This window comes from Nicotiana tabacum, chromosome 8, assembly GCF_000715075.1.
Source record: "Nicotiana tabacum cultivar K326 chromosome 8, ASM71507v2, whole genome shotgun sequence".
Classification (NCBI taxonomy): Eukaryota; Viridiplantae; Streptophyta; class Magnoliopsida; order Solanales; family Solanaceae; genus Nicotiana; species Nicotiana tabacum.
In genome coordinates, this window is record NC_134087.1 from 111,092,700 (window position 1) to 111,114,340 (window position 21,641).

At 36.1% G+C, this 21,641-nt stretch overlaps 1 protein-coding gene across 4 annotated transcripts; it reads right to left on the bottom strand.

Annotated features, from left to right (window-relative positions):
- Positions 1-16,461: 16,461 nt before the first annotated feature.
- On the bottom strand, positions 16,462-20,633 carry LOC107818095 (uncharacterized). Of its 4 annotated transcripts, none has more exons than XR_001655338.2 (5): positions 20,449-20,633; positions 19,499-19,684; positions 18,515-18,599; positions 17,782-17,835; positions 16,462-16,630 (listed from the first exon to the last, which is right to left on the bottom strand). XR_001655338.2 is itself a non-coding variant. In XM_075220878.1 (5 exons), the coding sequence occupies exons 2-4, from the start codon at positions 19,653-19,655 to the stop codon at positions 17,786-17,788; spliced, it is 324 nt and encodes a 107-aa protein (XP_075076979.1). In that variant the 5' UTR covers positions 19,656-19,684; positions 20,449-20,633; the 3' UTR covers positions 16,462-16,630; positions 17,782-17,785. The 4 variants fall into 4 exon arrangements, 2 of the variants coding, with proteins under 2 accessions (XP_075076979.1, XP_075076980.1); XM_075220878.1 differs by lacking the exon at positions 18,515-18,599 and adding an exon at positions 19,262-19,378; XM_075220879.1 differs by lacking the exon at positions 18,515-18,599 and adding an exon at positions 19,262-19,378 and having other exon boundaries at positions 19,499-19,687.
- Positions 20,634-21,641: the final 1,008 nt, after the last annotated feature.

Here is a 21,641-nt window from a genome sequence, read left to right on the forward strand (position 1 = left end):
CGTGGGGAACATATTGCTACCATGTAATGCCATTTGGTTTAAAAAATGCTGGGACAACTTACATGAGGGCCATGACTACCGTATTTCATGACATGATACACAAGAAGATTGAGGTTTATGTAGATGATGTGATCATAAAGTCAAAGTAGCAATCCGACCATGTCAGAGACTTGAGAAAGTTTTCCCAGAGGCTCCGCAGGTATAACCTTAAGCTCAACCCTGCAAAATGTGCATTTGGTGTCTTGTCTAGAAAACTGTTGGGGTTTATAGTCAGTCGGCGAGGTATTGAGTTAGATCCGTCAAAGCTCAAAGCCATCTAAGAATTGTCACCGCCAAGGAATAAGACTGACGTTATGAGTTTGCTCGAGCGTTTAAACTACATCAGCAGGTTTATTGCTCAGCTCACGACAACATGTGATCCCATATTTAAGTTGCTAAAGAAGGATGCCACGGTCAAATGGACTGATGAGTGTCAGGAGGCATTTGATAAGATCAAGGGATACTTGTCAAACCCACCTGTGTTGGTCCTGCCGGAGCTTGGGAGACCTTTAATTCTCTATTTGACAGTCCTGGATAATTCATTTGGTTGTATGTTGGGTCAACATGACATCACTGGTAAGAAGAAACAAGCCATCTATTATCTCGGCAAGAAGTTCACATCCTATGAGGTTAAGTTTACTCTCCTCGAAAGGACATATAGCGCCCTGATTTGGGTGGCACAAAAGTTGAAACATTATCTGTCGTCCTAAACCACTTACCTTATTTCTTGCATGGATCCTTTAAAGTATATCTTTCAGAAGCCAATACCCACAAGAATATTTTCAAAGTGGCAGATTTTACATATAGAGTTTGACATCGTCTATGTGACTCGAACCGCGATGAAAGCCCAAGCATTGGCCGATCATTTGGCCTAGAACCCGGTGGATGAAGAGTATGAGACATTGAGGACTTATTTTCCTGATGAAGAGGTGATGCATATTGACAAGGTGGAGCAGGATGAAAAGCCAGGTTGGAAACTTTTCTTTAATGGAGCCGCTAACATGAAAGGTGTCGGAATAGGGGTTGTGCTCATTTTTGAAACAGTGTATCACTACCCTGTTATGGCCCAGCTTTGTTTATATTGTACCAATAACATTGCTAAGTACGAGGCATGCATTCTGGGTTTGAGGTTAGCTGTAGATATGGGCATTCAGGAAGTATTGGTTTTGGAAGTTTCAGATCTATTGGTGCACCAGATTCAGGGGAATGGGAGACTCAGGATCTAAATCTCATACTGTATCGGCAATGTTTGCATGATCTTTGTTAACAATTCAGATCAGTAGAGTTCAGGCATATACCTAGGATCCATAATGAGGTTGCCGATGCATTGGCTACTGTGGCATCAATGTTACACCATCTGGATAAGGCTTATGTTGACCCTCTGCATATTCAAGTTCGTGATCAACATGCCTATTGTAATGTGGTTGAGGAGGAACTTGATGGTGAACCTTGGTTCCATGATATCCAGGAATACATCAAAATGGAGGTGTATCTGGTACAGGCCACGGGTGATCAAAAGAGAATGATTCGACGCTTGACTAGTGGATTTTCTTGAGCGGGGGAGTCTTGTACAAGAGAACTCTAGATCTTTGATTGATGAGGTGCATATATGCTAAACAAGCTTCGACCATCATGGCCGAAATTCATTCCGGAGTTTGCGGGCCGCATATTGATCGGGTCCAACCGTACACCACTACAAAGTGGTAAGAGCGGTCGATGCAGCTTTTACCCGAGAAGGTCGGGATCGAATCCACAGGGAGCTAGAATGTTGGGATTTGGATTCCTATCTAAACTAACAGTGCGCAGTGCTCTTAATTTCACTTCTAATCATATTTGTTTGTTACTTCTAATTTTATGCTAATGAGATGCGAAATTAAACTAAGTATGAATGCTTGTAAGGTTTTCTAAATGATTAAAGAGGCACTAGGGAAGTGACTTTCTCCTAGGCAAATACTTGACGGGTTCTAAAGCGTAAGGCAAAGTTGTTATGTTAGGGATTGCGATATAGCCCATGCACGAAACTACTCACTCTATACCTCTCGGTAGCTTGAGTGACTTTGCCCTAATTGACTTTCTCAAGACCAATTGGGTGTCAAAATTGTGCAAGCGATTTAGGCTCAAGTCAGGTATTAGTATCTCTAGGTTTAACCCTTTAATTGGGGCTATCAATCTCTTGAATACACCCCAATTCCTTGTTGGACTGATTTTCCTAGACTCAAGCTCTCTTTCTCAAGAAGAGCCCAAGTCAAATAGGCATAAATTAGTGTTTGCAACCACTAATTCAACATTGAAAACACAAATCCGTCCAAATATCAACCACCCATAAACATCTAAGCCTTAAAACAAAAGACCCATAAAATACACACACTAGGGTTGATCCACATCCCTCGCTAATTGGTCTAGCTACTCATAATAATGGAAGAAATCAGAAATTTAGATGAAGAATAACCCATATAATATGATTACAAACTAAGAAATTGAAGATTCAGTGTTAAACTAGCTACAAATTACTCAAAATGGACTAAAATCGTCGTTCACGTGCTTTGCTAAGATAAAGATACCCTAAAAATGTGAAAAAGAAGTATTTATACAAGGTCAAATTTTCTGGACAAAAATACCCCTAACGGAGGTACTGCGGACCGCAGAAAATGCACCGCGACCGCGGTGAGGCTTTTTGGCTTTATTTCTGAGTCTCTGAATCTGGCCATCGCGGACCGCATAAAATGCACTGTGGCCGTAGTGGCTTCACTGCAGACCGCACAAAATGGATCGCAGACCGCAGTGGCTTCCAATTTCCAAACTCCCAGCTTTCTAAATCCTCTCTCCGCGGACCGCATAAAATGGATTGCGGCTGCGATAAGGCTACTACGGCTAGGAAGAATCTACCGTGGACCGCAGTGCTTGAGCTTCCAAAATTGCATCTCTTTGATCTTGTTCACCGCGGACCGCACTAAATGGATTGCGGCCGGGTGGGTCTATTGCGGCTGTAGTGGATTTCATGCTACAACAGTGCCTTGACTTGTTCTTGGTACTTGTGCAGGTTTCACTCCTTTTTGAGCTGGTTTTGACTACTTGTCATTTTTTTGACCAAACCCTGCAAACAAGCACAACATGTAAGCTTTCGGAATTACTTTTATACATTTTTAGTCCAAAACTCAAGCAAAAAGGAATATAAAATAGACTAGAATCCCTAGTTATCACATATGAGCGGATATGTTTTGGTAAAGAAAATTCTTCGAGCAGGGTATTATTGGCTCACCATGGAACAAGATTGCATAAGCTTTGTACGCAAATGTCATCAATGTTAGGTACACGATGATTTGATTCATTCTCCGCCATCTGAGTTGCATACAATGTCCGCACCTTGGCCCTTTGTTGCTTGGGGCATGGATGTCATCGGACCCAATAGACAATGCGGCTAATCTCAACAATCATATGATGAAAGAGGTATGCCAACAGTTCAAGATTATGCATCGAAATTCCACTCCCTTTCGCCCCAAGGAAAATGGAGCTGTTGAGGTTGCCAACAAGAACATAAACAAGATACTTCGAAAGATGGTTCAAGGTTCTAGGTAATGGCATGAAAAGTTGCCTTTTGCTTTGCTGGGTTATCGTACTATTGTTCGCACATCAGTAGGTGCAACTCCTTATTTGCTGGTATATGGGACTGAAGCAGTTATACTCGCGGAAGTCGAGATTCCATCCCTTCGAATTGTTGCTGAAGCTGAAATTGACGATGATAAGTGGGTCAAAACCCGATTAGAGCAGTTAAGTCTGATTGATGAGAAAAGACTGATGGCAGTATGTCATGGTCAATTGTATCAAATGAGAATGGCAAGAGCATACAACAAGAAGGTGCGTCCCCAGAAATTTGAAGTGGGTCAGCAAGTATTGAAACACATCTTTCCACATCAGGCTGAAGCTAAAGTCAAGTTCTCCCCAAACTAGCAGAGGCCGTTCGTTGTAACGAGTGTGTTGCCCAATGGTGATTTGTATTTAACATATATAGAAGGCAAATGTGTAGATATGGCTGTCAATTCTGATGCAGTCAAGAGATATTATGTATGATTGTTTTGGTTTGGCTTCAAATTGTGTTGTTTCTATTTAGCATTTTCAAGATTGGAATGACGAAGACATTTTATTCAGCTATCTAAATACTTTTATCCTTTGTTACCCCTTTTGAGCCTTATTTATTTTTTCATACCCCTCTTTTGGAATCGAAAGTTAGAGTTTAGAAATATAAAAATAAAAAAGAGAAAATGGAAAAATGATAAAAAGGTAAAGCAAAAGAAAAAAAAAGAAAAGAACAGTGAAAAAAAAGCAACTCCTATATCATGAACTACGTTCGACCTGATTCCTTTTAAGGATACGTAGACAACCCTAAGGTTCGGTCCCATCAAAATAAAAATCCAAAATTCCCAGACTCCAAGAAACTGGGGCAGAAGTTGTGGTGTTGCAAAAGATCTGATTTCAAAAGTTATAATTTTGAACTTTGTTATTTAAAACTGTTTTTGAGATTGCATGCCGCCTTTTCTTTCTAACCCCGTCCAAAAGCCTACACTACGGTCCAAAGAAAGACCTTCTGATCAATCTTTAAAATATGCCAAGTCAAGCGAGCTAGAGGTATGATTCACATCATGGGTAACACTTTTGTTCAGGGGCACAAGGAAAAATGAATAAATGAGAGAGTCTTATTGGTGAAAACCCTCACGGGCACCGTAAGGCGATGGAAAGCTGAGAGAAAATTAAAATGAGTGAGTCTTATTGGTGAAAACCCTCGCGGGTGTTGATACCCAATTTTCCTTATATTTTTATTACATATATATACACTTTCAAAATAGCATATATGCATATATAAGCATGCATAAGCATTTTATAATTTTTTTAAAATATTTAAAGGTTTCAAATTGATTTATTTCCTCCTTTTTTACTCATAAAATTTCCAATAATTATCCTTCAAATTATTTTGTGGTGATTTAGTCATCTAAATTCTATATTTATGCCAAAATATTGTTTAAATATTTCTAGTACATTGTTTTTATAATTGCATTTACATTTTTTAAGTTAATTTGCATGTATTTGCAATACTAGCCCTATTAATGCATAATTACGTTATTAATACGTAATTTAATCTTTTATATTTTTAAAATATTAAACAACTATTTTAAATCATTTTAGTACATTTCAGAAATTATTTATTATAAATTATATAGTGTTAAAATGACTATTTAAAATCTAGCCTAATTTCATTTCAATTTCATCCCCAATAGCAAGCCCAATTTTTGGATTAAATTACCCAGGCCCAAACCACTACCTACCCGGCCAAATCCTGGTCGTTGATCGTTTTAATCAACGGCCCAGATTTTCCCTTTCCTAATTAAACTAGCCTATACCCGCCCCAAACCTAATTCATTTCACCACCAACCTCGCCACCCTAAAATCCTCTCTACTCTCAAACACTCTCAACTTAAACCCTAATCTCCCAAATGCCAACCCCCATCTATGGCCATCTCCGGTGACCTCTCCCATCTCTCAGGCCTCCAATGGTTTCTCTCATGTCATTCTTGTCATCTCTAAGGCCCTCAAGGGACCAGAACATGTCGACTTGCATCTAGGGTTCATCTCTCGCCTGTTCCTAGCCGTTCCAGTGTGATTTCAAGTGAAATCGTTCTATATTAGCTACGATCTAAGGATTTTTCAGTATGTTTCTTCATCTCTGTACGGTTCTCTTCGAAACCCTAAATTCTTTTCTAAAATTCCTAGATCTGTATAGATCTAAGATGATCTGAGTTTGTTTCTTGTGTGTTTTACAATAGCCTTGAGTTTCTTTGGAAGAATCGTATGATTTCAAGTGATTTTTCATCTTTTTCTAAAATTAGGGTTTTCGAAATTTCTTTTTAAACTTTGTTCAATGATTCTTTGTGTTTAAACTTCTGATTCTCACACATTTTGACTAATTTTATGGACCTGCTGCAACCCTAGCCTGTTTGTACTAAAAACCCTAATGTTTTGGGGGTTTTCGTTTGGTTTCTGGATATTGGTACCTCTGACTGTGTTCTTGCCTTGGATTCTTGTGACTTCTCATGATTTACTTGTCCTAGTATGCTTTTACTGAATTTTCTTAGTTCTATCTTTTACTGATATCATGTACTTGTGTTCATACTGATCATTCGTGCAAGACTTATGTACTTCTCCTTGAATCAGTGTTGTTTAACTTTTGTTTGTTAAACTTATGTATCGATTCCTGACTGCTCATGATTTACCTCATTTTATATGCTAAGCATGCTGATTCTTTCATGACTCCCTCTTTGACTGAACCCTTGATTATTCTGAATCCCTTAATCTCTGGTTTAATTGAAATACTTTCCTTTAAACGCTTGATTCTTACTTCTTTACTCAATTTGATTGAATTTACCTGCCTCAATTGTTTTCCCTGCCTTGTTTCTATTCTGCTGATTATTATCGATTTGTTTCCTTAATTAAACTACTGTGCATTTACCCTTAATTACCTATTTTATTCCTAAGTTTTACTTTATTCCTTTCCTTAAATACTGAGTATGTTTCACCATTGGTTGAGCTGTCCCTTGATTAAAGGAAATCTTGCTGATTTGCGTGTGGTTTCCTTGATTTACTACTTAATTTATTTATTTCCTTGTTGTGGTTGTTGTTAAAAGAAGATAAGGTTTATGTTCTTTTAACAACAACCACAACAAGGAACTCTAGTTCATCTACACTATTATACTCTTAAAACTCTCTACTCTCTTCTATTCCTTGCAACTCCTATGAGTTCAGCCGGCTGTAAGCTAAGGCTGATTACTGGCATTATCTTTATTCTGTATTCTGCATACTCCCCTTAACTGGTATGTTCTGATTCAATTCACATTCCAAGCTATGTGTTTACTTTGTTCCTGCAGTTTATCAATCTTGATTTCCAGTTTATGAGTCATTTTACTTAGTGTACAATCAGCATGCCTAGATTATTATATCACAAAACATGTTTTAAGTTTATAGTTTCATATTGTTTAGTATGACCAAACCCTGCTTGTTCTAAATCTTGAATGTTTTTTCTGGTACAGTTTGTTCTACTGTAATTCTGTTTGTGTCTTAAACCTATGTGTTCTCAATTTAACTTTGTAACTACCATCTATGTATTTGATTGCCATTACTAAGGTGTATGCTAGGTGTTCCCCTACCTCTTTCCCTTGTGTGAGATCTGTTCTGAAGTTGTATGTTCTCTAACCTGCTTTCTGACTATTTTTAAATGTCTTCTTAAACTATTCCCACTCTTAACTCTGTTCTGACTTTCATAAAAGTTCTTTCTGCTACTAAGACATTCTTTCTCTGTCTACCAAACTCTTTTAAAGTCATTATACACTCCCACATTGCTCCTAGAGTATTAGGTTCTGTCCCTCTGGCATGTGTACTGCCTTAAGATCCTTGAGATCTCTCTGAACTCTAGCATGTCAGAGCTGGCCCTTCCACATTGCACTTAAATTAGTTATTGTTGATAAAGGATCTAGGTGTGAGCCCTGCCCGGGATCCCTGAGGTCCTTAGGGAACTTGGACACACCTAGACATGATATTGTCTATGGAACTTTGGTATTTGAAGCTATCGGAGGCTTGGGAAGTCATTTTTGCCTACTTCAGGCTCCCTATAGTTAACTTCTTCTTTTTCTTCTTTATTTGTTTATGTAATTTATTCAGCTGGTCTGTAATAATTATTTGTAAACAACAATAGAGTGGTTGGTGAAAAAGGGATGAGTAGTTATATCTGTTGGGTGATTCGGGTAGATACTATCCCCATAGGATTGTGTTAATACACTTGCTATGTTTTCTTTACTTTCACAATATTAGAAGTCATGCCTATAGGATCTAAATGACTTTATAATTAGAAATCATGCTTATAGGATTTAAATGGCTTCAACAACTGGATATCATGCCTATAAAGTGTAAAGTGATTAAGTTTCTGTTATAACATGTATTTACATTTGTTTCACTAGAAATCATGCCTATAAGTTCCAACATCAGCTCTTAACAATTAGATACCATACCTATAGGAATTAAAATCAGAAATCCTGCCTATAGAACTAAAATCAGTTTGGTTAAACAAGTCAGTTTAATTCATGTTTAAATTGGTTCAACTACTGTCTATTTTTTTAAATGAGTTTCCAAACACTGCCTTAATTTACTACCACTAGAAAGCATATCTATAGGATCTCAAGTATCCGTTGAAAACTATTCGCTATTTTACTAAATCAATGCAGATATCCTGCTCTTAGGACATCACTGTCTGCGTTTAGGCAAGCCTATATGGCGATTATAATTCTGCAACTCTGAAACTGTGCTTTTGCTATTTAAAATTGTCCAGATTTAATAGGTTTAAACTAGTAGGCAAGCTAAATAGGATTTTAGCACTTTGTCCTATTTCAATGCTGTGTAATCCCTGGTCACCTATATACCATGTTCTAGGATCTTCTCTTAAATACTTGACTGTTGTTTGAAGACGTGTATTTACTTGTTATATTTGTGGAGGTAACTGTGGGCCTATAACTTGCTCCCTTTAAATGCAGTCCTAACTGTTCTTGATTGACGCTTAGACTTTTATTCTTTAAAAACTTAGGAGGGTCTAGAACTGTTCAAAAGTAGAGGTCCTAAAATACCTCCAGGGCCACGAGGAAGGTACGGGTAGTGCACGCATAAGACATTTTTAAAGGTTATTAGAACGCTTTAGGTTATGACCAAGGGGGGAATTGGGTAGGAAAGTATATGATGACTACACGCTAATGTCACGTGTAACCCCTCATTAAGGAGTGTTTATCGGACATTGCATGGGGTGATCCTGTAGGCTAACCAACCTAGGACCCCTTTCTCCAAATCCAATGTTTAAACTTTACTCTTTTATATGCAACTTGCTCATATTCTTTGTCTAATTATTATTTGAGTCATACAATGTCCAACATGCTTTTTATTTGCAAATTCCGTGTTTCAACTTCTTATTTGTTAAAGGACTAATTCATAAGTATAAGTTCGGCGGGACCCACTATTGTGGACCAAGAGGGGTGCCTAACACCTTCCCCTCAAGGTTATTTTGAGCTCTTACCCTAAATCTCTGGTAATGCAAACTAGTCTAAGAGTTAATTACTCTAGGTGCCCTAACACACCATAATCCGTTAGGTGGCGACTCTTCAAAAATCCAATCCCAAAAGGAAATGAGTTATTACCCCCATGAACGTCGGAACCCGAACTTTCTCCACGAAGGAAAAAATGGGGAATGACAGCGGGCACCGTAAGGCGACGATGAGTTTGAGAGATGAGCAAATGAGAGAGGTTTGTTAGCGAAAAATCTTCAGAGCACTACAAGTTGAATGAGGTTTGTGACTTTGCAGAGAGATTGGATTATGGAAATCCTGGTGTAAAGCATGAAGGCGGGGCATGAAATAAAATGTGATTGGGTGAATGGACTAGGCTGATTAATCTGAAATGTATGTCATGATCATTGGTGCCAGCTGCTTCACTCAGATAAGTCTCTTTTCCATTCTTCCTCAAATAGTCATCTTGGTTCAAAATTTTCTTCTTTATTCCTAATTCTTGAAGTCACTTCGTTTCATTTTCTTTTGGGTATACTTCTCTAAGTCTTTCTCAATGGTAGCCTTGTTAAGCAAGCAAGAAAGGATTTCAAAGCATATTACCAACTTTCAATTGCAAAGCAAAAGTTCGGCCAGAGCACATCACAAAGGCATGGTTCAGATTACGCAATAAAGTTTTAATGGGAGTTCAAGCGGTCAAGTGGCTCGTGAATTTTGAGGAAATAAAAAGGTTCAAAATTGAAAGGACAGAGATGTAAAATAGCAGGATGAGTGTGAGCCACTCGGGTTATTCCGAGTTCTATGGTTGAGGTTCATTAGAAGGTCAAACAATTCTTTGCTATCCCCAAACCAGTCAATCGGCACAAACGAATGGCAGTGGAAAGGCCACCACCTTCAATAGGAATGCGACAAACTAACCACCATATTTTAAAACTATTAATATTTTCATTGATTAAAATAGGGGCAGGATTTCGTTTGTTCTACAGGAATCCTCCATGAGGAAATCGTGTGCCAGATAGGTTCAACCGTAAGTTCTAAGGACCCTCCCGGATAATGGGATTTAATTTGAAACTTTCAGGACCCGACTGGATAAAGGGATGTACTTTAAGTTTCAGGACCCTCCTAGATAATGGGATATAGTTTAAAAATTTCAGGACCCTCCTGGATAATGGAATTTAATTTAAAATTGTCAGGACCCGCCTGAATAATGTGACTTAGTTTAAAGATTTCAGGACCCTCCTGAATAATGGGATTTAGTTTAAAATCCTCAGGACCCTCCTGGATAATGGGATTTAATTTGAAGCTTTCAGGACCCGCCTGGATAATGGGATGTAGTTTAAGTTTCAGGACCCTCCTGGATAATGGGATATAGTTTAAAGATTTTAGGACCCTCCTAGATAATGGGATTTAATTTAAAATTGTCAGGACCCGCCTGTATAATGAGACTTAGTTTAAAGATTTCAAGACCCTCCTGGATATGTGGATTTAATTTGAAGCTTTCAGGACCCGCCTGGATAATAGGATGTAGTTTAAGTTTTAGGACCCTCCTAGATAATGTGATATAGTTTAAAGATTCTAGGACCCTCCTGGATAATGGAATTTAATTTAAAATTGTTAGGACCCGCCTGGATAATGAGACTTAGTTTAAAAATTTCAGGACCCTCCTAGATAATGTGATTTAGTTTAAAATTCCCAGGACCCTCCTAGATAATGGGATTTAATTTGAAGCTTTTAGGACCCGCCTGAATAATGGGATGTACTTTAAGTTTCAGGATCCTCCTAGATAACGGGATATAGTTTAAAGATTTCAGTACCCTCCAGGATAATGAGATTTAATTTAAAATTATCATGACCCGCCTGGATAATGGGACTTAGTTTAAAGATTTCAGGACCCTCCTGGATAATGGGATTTAGTTTAAAATTCTCGGAACCCTCCTGGATAATGGGATTTAATTTGAAGCATTCAGGACCCGCCTGGATAATGGGATGTAGTTTAAGTTTCAGGATCCTTCTAGATAATGAGATATAGTTTAAAGATTTCAGAACTCTCACGGATAATGAGATTTAATTTAAAATTGTCAGGACCCGCCTGGATAATAGGACTTAGTTTAAAGATTTTAGGACCCTGGATAATGGGATTTAGTTTAAAATTCTCAGGACCCTCCTAGATAATGGGATTTAATTTGAAGCTTTCAAGACCCGCCTAGATAATGGGATGTATTTTAAGTTTCAGGACCCTCCTGGAAAATGAGATATAGTTTAAAGATTTCAGGACCCTTTTGGATAATGAGATTTAATTTAAAATTATCAGGACCCGCCTGGATAATGGGACTTAGTTTAAAGATTTCAGGACCCGCCTGGATAATGTGATATAGTTTAAAGATTTCAGGACCCTCCTAGATAATGTGATATAGTTTAAAGATTCTAGGACCCTCCTGGATAATGGAATTTAATTTAAAATTGTTAGGACCCGCCTGGATAATGAGACTTAGTTTAAAGATTTCAGGATCCTCCTGGATAATGAGATATAGTTTAAAAATTTCAGGACCCTCCTGGATAATGGGATTTAATTTTAAATTGTCGGGACTCGCTTGGATAATGGGACTTAGTTTAAAGATTTCAGGACGCTCCTGGATAATGAGATTTAGTTTAAAATTCTCAGGACTCTCCAGGATAACGGGATTTAAGTTGAAGCTTTTAGGACTCGCCTGGATAATAGGATGTAGTTTAAGCTTCAGGACCCTCCTGGATAATGGGATATAGTTTAAAGATTTCAGAACCCTCTTGGATAATGGAATTTAATTTAAAATTATCAGGACCCGCCTGGATAATGGGACTTAGTTTTAAGATTTCAGGACCCTCCTAGATAATGGGATTTAGTTTAAAATTCTCATGACTCTCCTGGATAATGGGATTTAATTTGAAGTTTTCAGGGCCCTCCTGGATAATGGGATTTAGTTTAAAATTCTCAGGACCCTCCTAGATAATGGATTTAATTTGAAGTTTTCAGGACCCGCCTGGATAATGGGCTTTAGTTTTAAGTGTCAGGACCCTCCTGGATAATGAGATATAGTTTAAGTTTCAGGACCATCCTGGATAATGAGATGAGGTTTCAAGTTGTCAGACCCTCCTAGATAACGGAATTTAGTTTAAGTTTCAGGACCCTGTTGGATAACAGGATAGGGTTTCAAGTCGCCAGGATCCTCCTGGATAATGAGATTTAGTTTAAGTTTCAGGACCCTCCTAGATAAAGGGATATAGTTTAAATTTTTAGGACCCTCCTGGATAATGGGATTTAGTTGTGAGTTTTCAGGACCCTCCTGGATAATGGGGATGTAGTCGAGTTGCCAGGACCCTCCTGGATAATGCGGATTTCGTTTTCGAATTGTGAGGACCTTCCTGGATAATGAGATTTAAGTTTCAAATTGTCAGGACCCTCCTGGATAATGGGGATTTAATTTTCGAATTGTCAGGACCCTCCTGGATAATGAGATTTAATTTTCAAATTGTCAGGACCCGCCTGAATAATGGAATTTAGTTTAAGTTTTCAGGACCCACCTGGAAAATGGGATTTAGTTTGAAGTTTAGAACCCTCCTGGATAATGAAATTTAATTTAAGTTTTCAGGACCCTCCTGGATAATGGGATTGTGTTTTTAAATTCTGAGAGATCTTTTGGTTAACATGATCCGATTAACACCTATAGATGTTCCCGGTACCGAACTGGGGCAAAAAAGTTTCTTTTGTTTTATCTGTTTTGTCATAGTAGTAGGCACCCACCTAAAGAATATGAGAATTCATTCAAGTATTAGGTCAATTAGCAAGCACCCACCTGGAGAATAAGGGAATTCATTTCGAGTACCAATTCAAGTAGCAGGCACCCATATAGAGAATGAGGGAATACATTTCAGAGTTAAGTCCAAAACAACAGCAGGAGCCCACCCGAAGAATGGGGTCAATTCAAGTTAGAAATAACAGAAGTTTGCCCAGAGAGTGCGAGTCAACAGTTCAAATGCGCGGCAGAACTGCAGAAGTTTCAAAATCAAGTTTGAAGACATATAGATAGGAATCTTGTAACTCATAGATCATAGATTTGCCTAGCTTCTTTTAATTTTTATTTATGTGTAATAAGGAGTTCAGCAAGCAGTAACAGCAACAACAACAATAGTGAAATCACAGCTTCCCGGTAGTCCCAGCTACCAAAACTTCCAGACTACACTGACCTAATTCCTTCATAGCCAAGGATATGTAGGCAACCTCGGAAGCAAGGTTCGGTTAGACTTTTCAAAAAAAGCTTCCCACGGAGTATCCAAACGGGCAAAAATCACTCGTATTCGCTCACTTTATCTTTGCCCGAAAACTCTTCGTGTTTCCGCGCAAAGAGGGGCAGTTGTGAGCACATGATTTTTACCCGACCGGAATACTCCTACAAAATCACAACATAGATATTTTCTAATTTATTTTAATTTTTATGAAATTTTTAGGAATATCTGCTTAAATATTTGCATTTTAGTTGCATTTATATATTTTAAAAGCATAGAAAATATCCAAAAAATATTCAAGTTTCATGCATTGCGTTTTTAGGTTGATATTTGCATTTTTAGGTTCAAGTGGTTAATTAATTATATTAATAGACAAAAATCAAAAATATTGGTCATTTTACATTTTTAGGCTTTAGTTACAAATTAGTAGTTTCCTTTCTTTAACTCTAAGTTAATTAGTCATTTTATGTTAAAAAAAAGCAATTAATTTATTTTTATAAATTAGGTCTTTAGTTTAGTATTTTTAGTTAATTGAGTAAGTTTAAATCATGGAAAATGGAAATTTTTTTAAAAAAAAAAAGAAAAAGAAATAGGCAAGCTTTGTTTTAATTTGGAAAATGGGCCATATTTGGTCTCAGAATCCCAATTCCCTTTACCAATCCGTCAAGTCCAAATCCTTTTACCCAACACAACTCACCCATTAACCCAAACGACGTCGTTTCAGCCCCTCCGAATCCTAGCCGCTGATCTCCTTAGATCGAACATTTGGGAACTAGCCTATCCTTACCATATAACTGTCCTAGACCCCTCCAAACCCTTCAAACCCTCCCATCTACCTGTCTCCCTCACTAAAACACAAACCCTAGCCAACCTGATTCTTTTTCTCTTCACCACTAGCCGCCGCCTGCCAGAAATCGCCCCACGGCGGAGGCCTATCACCAATCTACCCCAAATTCACCCTATAAACTCTCCACCATCCCCTGAACACTAATCCATCACTATTTTCTCCCAAATCACCACCCAAATCATTTAAATCCAGATCCATAATTGAAGCCCAAAACCCTAGTTCGCCCAAACAACCCCAAAACTACACCCCACACTCCTCACACGCCCTTAAACCTTAATCTGTTGGCTATTTCCCAAAACCCCCACCATTACTTCATTAATTTCAGATCTAGGTTTGAAACCCTAGGTTCATCTCTTTCTCTGATTTGGGCACGCAATATTGGTCGTTTGAACCCATGACTTACATAAGTCGATTGCTCTTGATGAGAGCAATCGATTGATGTTAGTCTTAGTTCATGTACCCCACTAAGTCCGATCCAAGTCGACACATGTCTAGGATGGAATTCCCTTCCCTTTCTGTTTTTGTTCTTCTTTGTTTTCCTTCTTCATAATTATCGTCTCTGTTTAGTTCGTATGTTACAGGGTTTACAGTTTTTTTTGCTTTGTCGATTTTGTGTCCGTTCTTCTGCTTATATTAACCTGAATTGTCAAAACATGTTTGCTTCTAAGTTTGGTGGTTTCTTTGCATGAAAAATGCTTGTTGATTCCATCATCTTGGTTCACGTTAGGGTTTAGCTTGATTTAGGTTTTCTTTTTTTAGATGCTTAATATTATAATATTTAATTGCATTGTTTTGTTATTTATTTGTTATTTTAATTCGATAATTGTTGGTTTTGTTGATTGTTTGTTATGGTGTGTAAATCATTAGACACTTTTAGGGGGTAATTGAACAAAAAAAAACTAGAAGGGGTCGTTTGAAATATGGAAAATAAAGGTTTCAAGTAGAGCATCTAGAGGATTCTAAATGTGGACAACTAGCTCTATTTTGCCAATATAAATTGTTGAAGCTAATCAGAAAGAGCCAATTGTCCCTTTTCTGTTAGGAAAGATGCCCTTTCTGATAGGGAATGATTCCCTTATCTAAAAGGGCACATGTCACATTCCTTTAGTTATATATAGGACCTCCCTACACTGAGTTCACACGAAAAATAGACCTAAAAATTCTCTGAAAAGTCCAGCTTGTTTTTATCAGCTCTTTTATTTTCTTCTTCTTCACTAAAATTTGGAGCAGTCTCCTTTGGATTTCTGGGTTCTAAAACTGAAGTGTGATATGATATTGAAGCTAACTATTCATTATTACTGTTGTTTCTTTGTTGCTGAATTACTTACCTCTACTTAGCATTTTTTGGGGAAATTCTTAAGCAGCTAGGTACACATCTCACCCTGTGTTTAAGTATTTGCAAATATGATTTGATATGAATGCAAGAGACTCCTGTTTGATGTTGTTTTTATATAATGAGATTCATTCTCATGAATGCAATAACATTTAAGTTTTCTTTAACCATGTGATTCCTTGTTAAGTTCAGTATTTCTCATGCCATGATAAACCTGTTATCTTTACAAAAAGGGGCTTTAGCGACATTTGTAAAGGCCTTTAGAGGCTATAAATATTGCCGCTAAAATATTTACCGGATATTAAGTTTTAGCCGTTGTACATGGGGTCGCTAAAGCTTTTAGCTCCCATTTAAAAAAATGCTGGTAAAACAAGTCTCAATTGTCGCTAAAAGTCGTAGGTTTTTCCAACTAATGTTTAGCGGCCATTATATTAACCACTAAATACATCTGAAGATAGGTTAGGTTTCACCTTTAGCGTCCATTATATTGCCGGAAAATCCATTTTAATTGCCACTAAAAATCATAGCTTTAATAGCAATTGTTTAGCAGCCATTATAATGGCTACTAATTTCGTCCCAAAAATGACCTAATTTGCACCTTTAGCGTCTTTTTTTATTGCCGGTAAATTTAATTAGTTAGTCGCTAAAAAGTAACCCTTTCAACAGCAAATGAAGGGTAAAATTTATTAACGTAAAAAATATTAAAATTTTAACAACAATTGTATTGCCTCGTCTAGTCCTTTTTACAACCTTTATTTGTTGCTGTTAAAATTATCTTCCAAATAACAAATGCTAGAAAAGATGTTACTATTAATTCATAAAATATAATAATTTTTTAATATCAAGAAAAATAAAAGAAAGAATATTCCATAGTATGAATGTATCAGTGAAAAAGATTAAAAATAATTATATTGTTTAAACTAAACAAGTAATGTCATTGTAATTAATCATGTCGAATACCAACAATAATAAAATAGTACATGCATAGCCCTCAAACTATTTCTGCAACTCTTCATCCTATTGAAATCCTTCTCCTACTAAATTTTCAAACTTTATCGGTATAACCTGAAATAATAAAATAAGTGAACGTCAGAAGAAAAAATTGAATGTAAAACAGAAAAATCGTGAGTCTACATCTAAATTATATTGTGAAAGTAGTCCATCTTAATCAACTAAGCTATTTCCTTAACCATATTATTTCATTTAAGTTAGTACGGTCAATTCTCAATTCTAAATTCAACACATGAGAGGCTATATTATCTTATCTTCAGTAACAGTTGGTGGAACGACTGCATAACACAATATGACTAACCAAGCTATCAGTACTCATTCAGATATAATAATATAACATTAAAGAGTACATTATAGTTCTTGAATGGTCATAAGGGTCAAGATAAAGATTTTGCTGAGGTTAAAAGCAAATGCAGCAAGAATGAATCAAATTGGTATTTCTCAATAGCAGATGCAACCTTCCAAGGATGCACGAACCCAAATGAACAATAGCTTAAGATTTGTAGTACTAAATGTTTTCCAGATTTACTTCTAACGTACAAATCAATGGTAAGATTGAAATTTTTTTAAGCCAATATGTGATCATATGGAAATGTAACAGCAAGCCTAGAACTCAATTTCAATTAGCTAGTATATCGCCTATATCAATTTCTCCTATTCTTCTGCTCACAATTTTATGAGAAGAAATACTAATATTCATAGGTGTTGCTAGAATCTTAAGATTGAACATCTCAACCAATTCAGATAGAAGACTTTTACAAAGTTATTGTAGAATTTTTCAACACCCTGTAGCAACTTGGAATTCCTATTACACACTAACAAATGTCTTTTCTCTCCTCTTTTGAGTATAATTGAAGTCTACATTAAAGTTAGACCATTAAAGTTAGACCTGAACTTCCCTCCAACTTATTACATCTCACGCACCCGGGTTTTCTAAATCACCTCCCATAGCTTACCAAATACAATCCAACCACCAATTAGAAGTAATGATATTTATTGCACTACATGTTACCTAAGCTTCAAAAATTTGTATTGTGTTACCCGAAAGAGCAAATCAGTTAGAATCTAACTAATTAAAACAATAACATAATAGACCAAAGACACAAATAGGCACAGGAATTTTCAATAATTAAATAACTATCGCCCATTTCTAATACATACAATCCAATAATATACGCATATAGATATATGTAAACTCATCATACCTCATTAATAACCCGTATTTGACTGTTGCTCTTCTACACCTTCAACCAATACAACTGAAAAAATAATGTAGAAAGTCAACATGAGTTGCAACAAAATAAGTATTATCCATCTCTCCAAAAGAAAGTACTCCAGAGACAAACTACAAGCTAGTAACCACAAAAATGCACAACAAAAAAACAATCGGCAATACAACTATAGATAACCAAACTAAAAGCAGCTCAAGGACCTTTCTGAAGGACTTTAAATATACCCTAAATAGATCATATCATACATACCTTCATAAAATAAACACCAACTATTGGCTTAGGGTGAATCAGGAACATCCTTCCAGTGCAAAAACAAAAGAGTCACGGGAGAAAGAATTCTCTTCGAATAACTAGTACTACCTCTAACCACAATAATGCCAAAAAATAAACCTACAGTACCAATACTATCTTTTTCATTGAAATATAAGGTGAATGAGAAGCAATAAGAGGCTCAAATTATCAGAACCACACCAAGTTGTTCCTTGTACGAAGGGATAAAAACGTTGGACCAAGTCCTTAATTTATGACAAACTAAGTTACTGAGATATTAGTTGGATTTACAAAAAGTTGACTTAATAATAAAATGTTCACTATTCATTAGCGACTCGAAATAAATTCAAACTGGTGCAAAACACAATTCGCAACATATTGATCATAATTCAAAAGAGGAGTACCATGTTGACATATTCAAGTATAAGAGCAATACCATAAGAAGATGGAGTATTTTCACAAATGCTATGATTCTGTTGCACTTGTGGTACTCATTCATGACCACTGTTGGTATCACGGACCTGATTATTATTAGCATGTTAGATAAAATTAATATAATTAGACTAATGTTTAAGAACAAATGTCTTAAACTTTTGAATTTGAGTTACCTGTCCAATTGAGATTTCATTGATATTCTGAGACATATATAACTCATTAGGAGCAATTTTGCACATGACTTTTCTCATCCATAATAATTCAGGTTTCATCGAACTCATTTCTTCATTTTGTTTTCCATTTAGCTTCGTTAACTCTATTACCTTTTGTTCTAACCTTTTTACCTCATTAGAAGAATCCTCTAGATCAATATTTCCTATGAAGATTTATTACCCTATAGTATAGAAGGAGTTGGACCAAGTCCCAAACCTCGAACATATCCACTTTTTTTATTTTTCAAGACTTGAGAATATACATCTCCTTCCCAAGCAACACTCTGAGGAGGATGGTCATTTAGTCTCTCACTATTATTTCTCAATCTTTCGTTTATCATGTCCTGATTAGAGAGAATTGTCAAAGAAAGTAAAATCTATTCAGAAATAATATAAAATTGCTAAAAGAAAATACTTCTTGATTTGGAAGAGGTATTTTTGAGGAACTGAAGATGCAAATAACATTGTTGAACCTAGATTTAATTAAAACAGATGAAGTTCAAAAAATAAATCTAGGTTTCAATCCCATTTCTTACATTGTAATGGAGTTAGTTCTGGAGTTCTAGCGACAATCCCTAGAAAGCTAGCCAGCTTTCGACCCTCTTTCCCAATGAATTGGTTACGACTATTGATTTGCACATCAATTGTCTTCCCTGGAGGCATCTTCCAAATATCGTTTAGTAAAATATTATGAAGGAACAAACAAATTAGTGATATCGAGCCTAGCATCTTAAGGTATGTTTAAAACTAACAGGTATAAAAAAGAGTGTTACCTGAATCATCATTTTGTTGAATCTCGGTGTCAGCCGAATTATTAAAATCATTAGATTGGCCATCATGTGTTTGGGCTTGAGAGTAGTTCTGACCATCCATCAGTTGTTCAATATAAGGTTGCACACCTTCATCATCACATTGTTCTTCAATAACCATTCACTTGCCACCTCTGGTTCACATTGTTTCTTCTCCAAAATGAAATAATTATTTAGCCGCAATAACATATGAAAGTCATATTAATTACACAAAGAAAGACACATCAACAAAATATAGTAGATATTGTCGCACCCGACAACAAAATTTAAATATTTAATTATAAGAACACCTTAGCATTTCATAATCTAATGGCTACAAAAACAAAATAGAAGTAAAAGAAAGATAGAGAATTCACTAAAATATTAGATAATCTACCAGTACAAATATGGATAAGCAAGCTGGTTGATATGCAACTTCTATAGAATGTGACCAAAATTGAAAGACGAAAACATATTTTATTTAATGTTCTGAATCGTAAAAAATGCCCTTTTCATTATTATGTAAACTCCAATCAAAACCTACAGGGATGAAGACTTAATGAAAGCACAAACTACTAATCCCGATATGCAATATGATTAACATCTTTGACAATAAATTATTTGCAAAAATAGAAGGAACAAAGGTCTGTTCCTAATCACTTCCGGTACCGTAGCGAAAAATGGGGCAAGGAAAGGATAAGTTTTGCCAAATTTTTCAAACTGATGTTTACCCTTAAATTGTATGATTTGATTTCAATTTAAGTTTCTCCAAATGGTGTAAAAACATCCAGAACCACTACACGTTCTGACCACAACCAAAGTAAAATAATTTTATACCTATCTCCCATCCAAACTCTACAAAGATATTTGTGAGCAAAGAAGAGACAGAGAAGAGATGGAGAAGTAATAAAAAGGTATTTTCAAAAATATAATACCTGGGGATGGTGGCGCTGCCATGAGACAGAAGTTCGGCGGTAGTGCAGCAACGATAAGAATTACAGGGGATGAGAGATTTGTATATTTCTGAAATATTTTCCTAAATTTCCCCGACTTAGGCGGAAGGAACAGGAGGGAATATGTTATTTTAGTCTAAATATTTAGAGGGAATATGTTATTTTAGTCTAAATATTTGCAAATCTGATTTGATATGAATGCAAGAGACTCCTATTTGATGTTGTTTTTATATAATGAGATTCATTCTCATGAATGCAATAACATTTAAGTTTTCTTTGACCATATGATTCCTTGTTAAGTTCAATGTTTCTCATGCCATAATAAACATGTTGTCTTGTGCGTTAAACATAGTACTTGTATCCGTTGGATTTAGGTTATGTATACTGTTTTTTGTCATTCTGGGCTAATATTCTTGTATTTGTTGGCTGAGTTTGTGGGGTAGTATTGCTGATAACACGTGTGAAGTCATGCTCTTGGTGGATCTAATCTTTGACATGGTTAGATCCATGGGATTCAAAGCTAAAATGGAACTCTGGGTGTATATGGAAGATCTGACAACCTTCGGAAAGACTATTGCTGAAATTTCCATCATAGCCATTAGGATAGTTGTTTTGATAGTTTAGATTAAGTTTGTCTATCATTTCATAGATTGAGCTTTATTCATTTTGTTTAGTCATAGTTGGTTGACTAATGGCTCATAATCTGTGGATTACTGCCAAAGAAATACAAAATTTCGATATAGACAGATTCTGATGTGTAAATATGCTGGGACAATTAGTACTGAATGGTTTTAGTAGTTGATCTTTCATGTGTTGGATTCATTTGAAAGTCCAGGATGATTGTATAATGTCACTAGCTCGTTTCTTTTGTGTGTTCACTGGAAGGGTCTGTTGATTAGTATGCTGGCCATGGTGTATTTCTTTTCTTTTAAAATTTTGAGGTCTAAGTTCATACACTTTCAAAGATTATTCAATATTTAATAGCTAGGAAATATTCAGATTGGTTATCGTAGAATTTCATTTGTGATTGAAGTAACTACACGCCTGATGTAAATGGATCAATTAGTAGTTTAAGGTAGTTTAAGTTAATATTGTATTGCTAATATTGTTAGTTAATTAAAACCCATAATATGGTTAGTCAGCATTTAATTTTCAGGATTTATGCAATCTTTTGT